The 9,286-nt window shown below is 43.5% G+C and overlaps 1 protein-coding gene across 1 annotated transcript; it reads right to left on the bottom strand.

Annotated features, from left to right (window-relative positions):
• Positions 1–5,759: 5,759 nt before the first annotated feature.
• Positions 5,760–7,696, bottom strand: LOC115642820 (olfactory receptor 287-like). The gene is made up of 2 exons (XM_030546516.1): positions 7,691–7,696; positions 5,760–6,580 (listed from the first exon to the last, which is right to left on the bottom strand). Exons 1-2 carry the CDS (start codon positions 7,694–7,696, stop codon positions 5,792–5,794), a joined length of 795 nt encoding a protein of 264 aa, XP_030402376.1. The 3' UTR covers positions 5,760–5,791.
• Positions 7,697–9,286: the final 1,590 nt, after the last annotated feature.

Genomic DNA, 9,286 nt, shown 5'->3' with positions numbered 1-9,286 from the left:
CCTCTTCCACGTCGCTGTCACTCTTTCCTTGGTAGTAGACACCTTCAGGCCACTCAGTATCATCTTCTCCCTGGGCTGTAAACTGACAAACCTTTAAGTCTCTGGAATAAAAGGGCTTGAGAGAATTAACATGGTACACTTTAGGCTTTAGAGAAGAATTTGGAAAGGCTATGAGGTAGTTAACAGCTCCTAGGCACTCTTGGACCGTGAATGGCCCTTCCAATGATGCTTCCATCTTATGGGCCTGTTGCACCTTCAAGACTATAAGCTGGTCTCCTACTTTGAAGGAACGCTCTCTGGTATGTTTATCATACCAGGCCTTTTGCTTTTCCTGAGCATCCTTTAGGTTTTCTTTAGCAAGGGCTAAAGAGTCTCGGAGAGTGATTTGTAGGTTGCTTACAAAGTCTAGAATGTTAGTTTCTGGAGAAGGCGTAAACTCCTCCCATTGCTGCTTCACCAACTGTAAAGGCCCCTTATCCTCATGGCCATACACAAGTTTGAATGGTGAAAACCCTAAACTGGGATGTGGTACAGCCCTGTAGGAAAAAAGAAATTGCTGCAACACTAGGTCCCAATCATTGGAGTGTTCATTTACGAATTTACATATCATGGCCCCCAAAGTCCCATTAAACCTCTCCACCAGGCCATTGGTTTGATGGTGGGAAGGGTTGGCAACCAAGTGATTCACCCCATGAGCTTCCCACAGATTTTCATGGTCCCTGCCAGGAAATTAGTTCCCGCATCTGTAAGGATGTCGGAGGTCAAACCTACCCTGGCAAAAATGACTGTTAAGACCTGGCTCACAGTTTTAACCCTGGTGTTGCTTAGAGCTACTGCTTCAGGCCATCGGGTAGCAAAGTCCACGAAAGTCAGTATGTACTGCTTTCCTCTGGGGGTCTTCTTTGGGAAAGGACCCAGAATATCCACAGCTACTTGCTGAAATAGGACCTCAATTATGGGGAGTGGCTGGAGAGGGGCTTTGACCTGCTCTTGGGGCTTTCCCACTCTTTGGCACACCTCAAAAGACCAGACATAATTAGCAATGTCCTTGCCCATCCCCTCCCAGTGGAAGGACTTCCCCAACCTGTTTTTGGTTCTGTTCACCCCAGAATGGCCATTGGGATGATCATGGGCTAAGCTTAAGAGCTTTTCCCGGTACTTAGTTGGAACTACCAACTGTTTTTGAGGATGCCAGTCTTCCTGGTGTCCACCAGAAAGAGTCTCCTTATATAAAAGTCCTTGTTCTACAACAAACCGGGATCGGTGAGAAGAGCTGAGAGGCGGTGGGGTGCTCCATGCCGCCGCCCAAGCTTTCTGAAGGCTGTCATCTGCTTCCTGCTCAGTCTGGAACTATTCCCTTGAGGCTGGAGACACCAGTTCCTCCTTAGATTGTGGACTTGGGCTTGGTCCCTCTGGAAGTGATGTAGGTGATGGGGTTGTTTTCGTTGATGGTGAACTGCTTGCCGCTGGTGCACTAGGCGATATTTCAGGCTCTGGCTGAGCCTCTTGGGTAGGGTTGTCTGCCACTTCTGCCAGTTCAGGCCCGCTAGTGCCATCTGTCATTTGGAGTTGTAGATGGGTTTGCAAGCACTGGAGTCAGTGCTGGCAACGGTTCTGGTGCTGGTTGCTTTGTTAGTTCCGGTTTTGGGACTGGATGCACTGTGCTGTTGCCGTCATTGGCAGAGGATCCAGGTCCACCACCTCTGTCTGGGTCTCTGGTAACACAGATGGGGGCCCTTGTGGACAGCTCAGGAACAGGGATGGGTCTGAAAGCTTGCCTGGATGGGCTGCGTGTAACCATTCTCACTCTCTTGGTCAGCTTCACATGGTTGGCCAAGTCTTCCCCCAGTAGCATGGGGATGGGATAATTGTCATAGACTGCAAAAGTCCACATTTCTGACCAGCCCTTGAACTGGACAGGCAACTCAGCTGTAGGGAAGTTAAAGATTTTGATATGAATGGATGAATTGTCACTTGGGCCTCTGGGTTGATGGATTTGGGGTCCACTAAGGATTGGTGGATAGCTGACACTTGTGCCCCAGTGTCCCTCCACACGATAACCTTCTTTCCGCCCACTCTCAAGTTTTCCCTTCTCTCCTAAGGTATTTGAGAGGTATCTGGGGTTCTTGGGGCAGTGGGCCTTATATGTCCCAGTTCATTACATTTAAAACATCGCCCAGCTGACTGGTCACTGGGTCGAGGTGGGTTGCTGGAGACTAGTGAAGGGGGACAATAGGGTGTCTGGGGCTTTCCTTGGGTTGTAGGTAGGGTCTTGGGTTGCACCTGGTGATAGGTTTTGGTTTTGGTTTGCCCCCTCTGATATTCGCTCCAACTGTTAGTAATTTTTTTTCTTTTCTGCCACTTCCACCCATCTGGCTCCAATCTCCCCTGCCTCGGTTACAGTTTTGGGCTTCCCATCTAGGATGTACCTTTCTATTTCCTCAGGAACACCCTCTAAGAACTGCTCTAATTGTATTAGGAAGGACAGCTCTTCCAGAGAGTTAGCACTTGCTCCTGATATCCAGGCATCCCAATTCTTTCCAATGTGGTAGGCATGTTGGGTAAATGACACATCTGGTTTCCACCTTAGGGCTCTGAACCGCTGACGGGCATGCTCAGGTGTTAGCCTCATTCTGATTCTGGCTTTGGTTTGAAAAAGTTTATAATCATTCATGTGCTCCTTAAGCATTTCAGCTGCCACCTCCGCTATGGGTCCACTGAGCTGTGGCCTCAGCTCTACCATGTACTGGTCTGTAGGGATGCTGCACCCATGGCAGGCCGTTTCAAAATTTTCTAAGAAGGCCTCGGTATCATCATCTGCCTTGTAGGTGGGGAATTTTCTGGGATGGGAAACAGTACCTGGAGAAGGGTTGTTAGGGTTGGCTGGTACATTCTGCTTAGCCCTTGTTAATTCCAGGGCTCGCTTGTGGGCATCCCTCTGGATCTCCATAGCCTCCGGTGGTCAGCCTCTTTGGCTTTCTCTTCTCTTTCTCTCTCTTTCTCTTTCTCTTTTTTTCTCGCTTTCATCTCTTCTTCTTTCGCCTCCATAGCTCTTTTGTGGGCAGCTTCTTCCCTGGCTATTTCTGCATTAATTTCTAATTGTTTTAGTTCCATCCATCTTTTATGTTCGTTGTCTTTCTCTATTGCTTCCAGCCTAGCCAGTTCTAGTTTGTTAGCTGCTTCACTGGTACTCATTTTCCTGCTTTCTTGTGCTAGTCACACCCCTCTGCAGTTCACTGAAACTGGGATGCACTCAGCTCAGGGCTGCTTGGTTAACAGAGATTTTCTAACTAGCTATACCCGAGAGGTAGAAAGAAAGAAAGAAAACAATTCATCTTGTAAATTCCTTTTGCTGTCTGCTGGCTCACAGCTTGAAGCCTCCTCTTAACAAAGACCCTTGTTAAAAAAACTTAACACCTCTGCCCTCAGGCTGCTTTCTAAGCAGCTGGAAAGGTTAAAAAATCCTACTGGCTTTTGATTTAAAATGATCCCACCGCTCTGCCACCATTTCAAGGTTCCTCCCCCACTCTGAACTTTAGGGTACAGATATGGGGACCTGCATGGACACTTCTAAGCTTAAGTACTAGCTTAGATCTGGTAACATGCCACCATCCAGAAATTTCAGTGTCTGGATCACTCTCTGTCCCCCCAAAACCTTCCCCTCCCTGGGCAGCCTTGAGAGGCTTTTTCACCAAATGCCTAGTGAACACCGATCCAACCCCTTGGATCTTAACACAAGGAGAATTTAACCTTTCCCCCACCAATTGCTGGTGAGTCCAGATCCAATCCCCTTGGAACTTAACACAGGAAAAATCAATCAAGTTCTTAAAAAGAAAGCTTTTAATTAAAGAAAGAAAGGTAAAAGTCATCTCTGTAAAATCAGGATGGAAAATACTTTACAGTGTAATCAGATTCATACAGCCCAGAGGAACCCCCTCTAGCCTTAGGTTCAAAATTATAGCAAACAGAAGTAAAATCCTCTCAGCAAAAAGAAACATTTACAAGTTAAGAAAACAAAAATAAGACTAACACACCTTGCCTGATGGTTACTTACAAGTTTGAAACATGAGAGACTGGTTCAGAAAGGTTTGGAGAGCCTGGATTGATGTCTGGTTCCTCTTAGTCCCAAGAGCGAACAACTCCCAAAGCAAAGAGCACACACAAAAGGCTTCCCTCCACCAAGATTTGAAAGTATCTTGTCCCCTTATTGGTCCTCTGGTCAGGTGTCAGCTAGGTTACTGAGCTTCTTAACCCTTTACAGATAAAAGAGGCATTAACCCTTAACTATCTGTTTGTGACACTCTTGTTCCCTATTCACACGTGTTCACCAGTTTGGAGTAGGATAGGATTAGGGCAGGACCCAATCTGTCTTTGAACCTGCTATGCCAGTAACCAGTCACACCAGTGAAGAAAGATCATCCTTCAGATGGGAAAAGGTTTATTCAACTTTTCAAAAGGGATTACCAGAGGAGCTTACTAACTGGATGGTGATTTTCAATGAGAATTGGATGCCCCTTTGAAAATCCCAGCAACTATTTCCCAGTGACAACTTTGCTGGAGAGCCCCAGTCATGCATTCATGGACCGGGACCCCATTGTACTAGGTAATTAACCAAACAATAGTCCCTACCCCAAACAATTTACAGTCTAATTAAGACAACATGAAATACGCAGTATAAAAACATTATAGGAGAAAGCAGAAAATCTCTGGAGTTAACTAGGCCAGACTGTAATGATCTTACTCACAAGAGTAGCACCATGAACTTAAATTTCACCCTGAGTGGGTAAAGTTATATACATTGTCTTGGCAGAATTCGATGGGAAATATCACTGTTTACTTTTAAGTATTTTTTTTTATTTTAATCCATTTAAATTTTCACAGTTATGGGAAATTATAGGGGGTGGGGGTGGGAGGAGAAATGGCCAGGCAATTATTTACTGGCAATAGACATTCAGGTTAAAAAAGTTAAGCTTTATAAGCTATTCTAACACAAATTGTCAACATCACATGTCAAAATACCCACATGATTATATTGTATTGTTGTTTAGGTTGCAATTTTTAAAGGTGCCTAAGAGAGTTAGGCCCACAACTCTCATCAAAATTGAATGAGGTCTTGGTGCCTAATTCCTTTAGACTCCCTGGAAAGTCCCATACTGAGTTTAGCACCTAAATACCTTTGGCTTCTGGACCATAGATCCTTGTCAAAATGTTGTAATAGAGATAGAAAGATGTCAAATCATGTGAAAAATTGTAAGAAGCTGTCGAATTTGCATCATCTTGTTGACATATGTGACAAAGTATTATTACAGCTTTCCAGTCATGTCCAAGTCTTCTCCAAGTTTTCAGAGAGTCTTATCAACATTTTCTGGATTGTAAGCAATGTGAATTCAATGCTTGTGGAGCTCTGGATAAAATGGAGAAATATATCATATCAGGTTAGTTTCCATACACAAAGAACGAGGGCCTGATCCTCATTGAAAAGAAGATCCCTTTCCATCATTCGAGCAGTGTAAAGGTGTCTTTAAGAGCTTGTAAATTACAGTCACACCCATTTTAAGGCCTGTTTACACTGCCAAAAGAATCCAAACTTGTCTTATTTTAAATGACACTCAGTCCCAGAAATATGGTTTCCAAATTCTAGGCCAAATTCTCCATTATTATTATTATTATTATTTGATTTTATTTAGATATTTCTAAGGATTTATTTAATATTAGTATGCTTTGATGGTTCACTTGATTTCACCTCACTGGCTGCCTAAATCAATGATATCCAGACCATTGGACAATAAGATCATATCCTACTGAAAGCCTTTCTCCAGATGTCCTTGACTTCTTTATTCCTTAGAGTGTAAATGAAAGGGTTAAGCAATGGTGTCACAATAGTATTGAAGACACAGACAATTTTGTTCATGTCCAGTGAGTTCTGTTTAGAAGGTTCGACATACAAGAAGATGGCAGAGCTGTACAATATAACCACAACAGTGAGATGGGCAGAGCAAGTGGAAAAGGCCTTTTTCTGGCCTTGGGCAGATAGGATTCTCAGGATGGTGGAGATGATGTAAATATAGGAGACCAAGGTGACTGGACAGGAGTCCAGGATGACAATAAAGCAGATAGTAGTGTACACCATCTCAGAGAGGCGCGTGTCTGTGCAGGAGAGCTCTAGCCAAGAATCTATGTCACAGAAGAAATGATTGATGACCGTAGGGCCACAGAAGGACAACCTGGTAATCAGAAATGCTGGTACAGAAATAATCAGGAAGCCACCTACCCATGAGCCAATGGCCAACTGAGTGGACAAGGTGCTGTTCATGATGGAACTATAGCTCAATAGGTGGCATATGGCCAGATAGTGATCATAGGCCATGATGGCCAGGAGCAGAAATTCAGTGCAGCTTAGGGAGAAGATAAAGTACATTTGCTGGAGGCAGCTGAGGAAGGAGATGGTTTTGCTTTGGGACATAAGATTGGTAAGAGTCTTGGGGATGTTAGTTGTGGTGAACCAGATCTCCAGGAAGGAGAGATTGCAGAGGAAGTAGTGGAGGCGACGGTGGGTCCCCACTAAGGATATGATGGTGACCTGTGAGTGTAACTGAGGTGAACGTAGTGAATAATGATGTCGATGGTACACAGGCTGGAATGGACTCTGTGGCCTTCTTTCTGAAATGTGCTGACAACAGAGCTTTTTCATTCTCTTTTCTTTTCTTTTCTTCTTGGCAAAAAATAATTTTTTTCTCTCTAAAGACATTAGATCTGATTTGTAGTAATTAAATTACTCTGCAAGACAGCAAGAAGGTGAAACTGATCCGAAACTGACTATAAACACAAGAGAAACTGTCTAACCTGCTTTTATATTGTAGTGTGAGCACAATGCAGAAGCACAGGCTGGCATTCTCAAAGAACCCGGAGGGAATTGGGCACTCATACACATTACATTTCAGTGGGATTTGTTCATCTAACTCCTTTAGACTCTGGTGAAAATCCCAATTTAAAACCCCCCAGCACAAACAATGAAAAGAAAATCAGAAAGCAAAATTTGTTCTGTTCAAGGAATCTAAACTAGTATTAATTTGAATGTCAGGAATAATAATAACAAGAAAACATTCTGATTTCAACTCAACTTGTGTAAATCCTACGTATTCTGGGAAGATATTCAAAGAATTTTCAAATCATACACACTGTGCTGGATCCGTGGCTGTATCCAGAATTGGGGAAAAAAATGATATCACATAAGAAGTAGAAGTAACTGATCTCTGAACATGGAGAGAAAACCAATACTGTTATTTTTCTTTTAAAAAAGCAGACAATAATGCTGTTTCTCTAACACACAACCTTTGAAACTTGTCAAATGGTTCTAGCTCTCAGCCTGCCCTAAAGGAGTCAACCATCAACTGTCCTGAAGAGATTGTTTGCATATCTCTTTATATACTTATAACTGAAAATAAACAATCTATATCTTGTATGCTACTGTCTTCTTAATTGCTCTGCTCGGGCAAAATAAAGGTGTTTTCCTCAGAGAGGCTTATTTCATCTGTTCAGAGGCAGCCCTGGGACATGATCTTCAGAGAAATCCACAGACTTTCTCAGGAACTTTGAGTGCATTGCTTGTGGGGTCATTAAATAAATAACTCAAGGACCAGTCCTCAAACTCCTGCATCCCCATGTGGGTTTTGTAAACTCGTACACCTACCTTCATAGAGTTCCTCTGCACTGAATTCTGAACAACTTTCACATGCTCGTGCCTTGTGTCAAATCTCCACCCAGTATTCTCGGATCTTGTCCCAAAAAGAGTTGGCTGAACAACAGAGCATAATGAGACATATTTTTCTGCTAGCCAAAGAATAACAATAATACTTAGCTCTTATGTGGTTCTTTAAGAACATAAGAACGGCCATACTGGGTCAGGCCAAAGGTCCATCCAGCCCAGTATCCTGTCTGCTAACAATGGCCAATGCCAGGTACCCCAGAGGGCGTGAACCTAACAGGCAATGATCAAGTGATCTCTCCCCTGCCATCCATCTCCATCCTCTGACAAACAGAGGCTAGGGCCACCATTCCTTACCCATCCTGGCTAGTAGCCATTAATGGACTTAACCTCCATGAATTTATCTAGTTCTCTTCTAAACCCTGTTACAGTCCTAGCCTTCATAACCTCCTCAGGCAAGGAGTTCCACAGGTTGACTGTTCGCTTTAAATCAGTAGATCTCAAAGCACTTTACCAAGGAGGCAAGGATCATTATCCCCCTTTTACAGGTGGGAAACTGAGGCACAGAAAGGGGAAGATTTACATCAGGTGTTTGAGAGGGGACTCAACTCCATTCACTCCAGTGGAGTTACTCCTGGTTTACACTGGGGTGAGTGAGGGGAGAATCAGGCTCACTGACTTCAGTGATTCATAGATTTTAAACCAGAAAGCGCCATTATGATAATCTCTTCTGACCTCCTGTATAACCCCAACCAGGGAATTTCACCCAATGATTCCCTCAGCAAACCCATAATTTGTGTCTGAGCTACAGTATCTCTTTTGAAGGAAACATTCAGCCTCTATTTAAAGACTTCAGGTGATGGAGAACTCACCACACCCTTGACAAGTGGTTCTAATGGTTAGTTACCCCCATGGTGAAAAAGTTGCTTCTTATTTCCAGGCTGAATTGGATCTCATTCTGCTTTGATCTGCTAGATTAAGGACACCTCGAGTATCCTGAATCTTCTCTTTTGCAGGTACTTAGGGCCAGATTGTTAAAGGTATTTAGGCTTCTAAAAATGCAGTTAGGCACCTAGTGGGATTCTCAAAAGTGTCTAGACAAATTAGGTGCTTATCTCCCATTTAAGTCAATGGCAGTGAGGTGATTTTTAAAGCTACACTACATGTCTATCTGTATCTTTAGGCACCTAAATCCCTATAAAAATCTGACCTTTATAGGCCATGTTCAAGCCACCCCTTAAGCTCTTTGGTACCTTAATAGATTGAACTTCAAGGACTAACTCTTGTTTTACCCTAAGACTGTAACAACATAAGAACAGCCATACTGGGTCAGACCAATGGTCCATCTAGCTCAGTATCCTGTCTTCAGACAGTGGACAATGCAGGATACTTCAGACGCAATGAACAGAACAGGGAAGTTATCAAATGATCCATTGCCTGTCATCCAGTCCCAGGATCTGGCAGACCAGCAATTTTAATATTATCCCACCTAAACTGATGGGCATTCTTTACTGCCTTACGCTTACGTCTTGGAAAAGGAAGTCATCTCCAGTGAATAAAGGATCCTCTAGCTTCAGATCT

Source organism: Gopherus evgoodei, unplaced genomic scaffold (genome assembly GCF_007399415.2).
Source record: "Gopherus evgoodei ecotype Sinaloan lineage unplaced genomic scaffold, rGopEvg1_v1.p scaffold_46_arrow_ctg1, whole genome shotgun sequence".
NCBI lineage: Eukaryota > Metazoa > Chordata > Testudines > Testudinidae > Gopherus > Gopherus evgoodei.
Note: the sequence above shows the minus strand (reverse complement) of the source record. Positions and strands in the feature narration are given on the sequence as shown.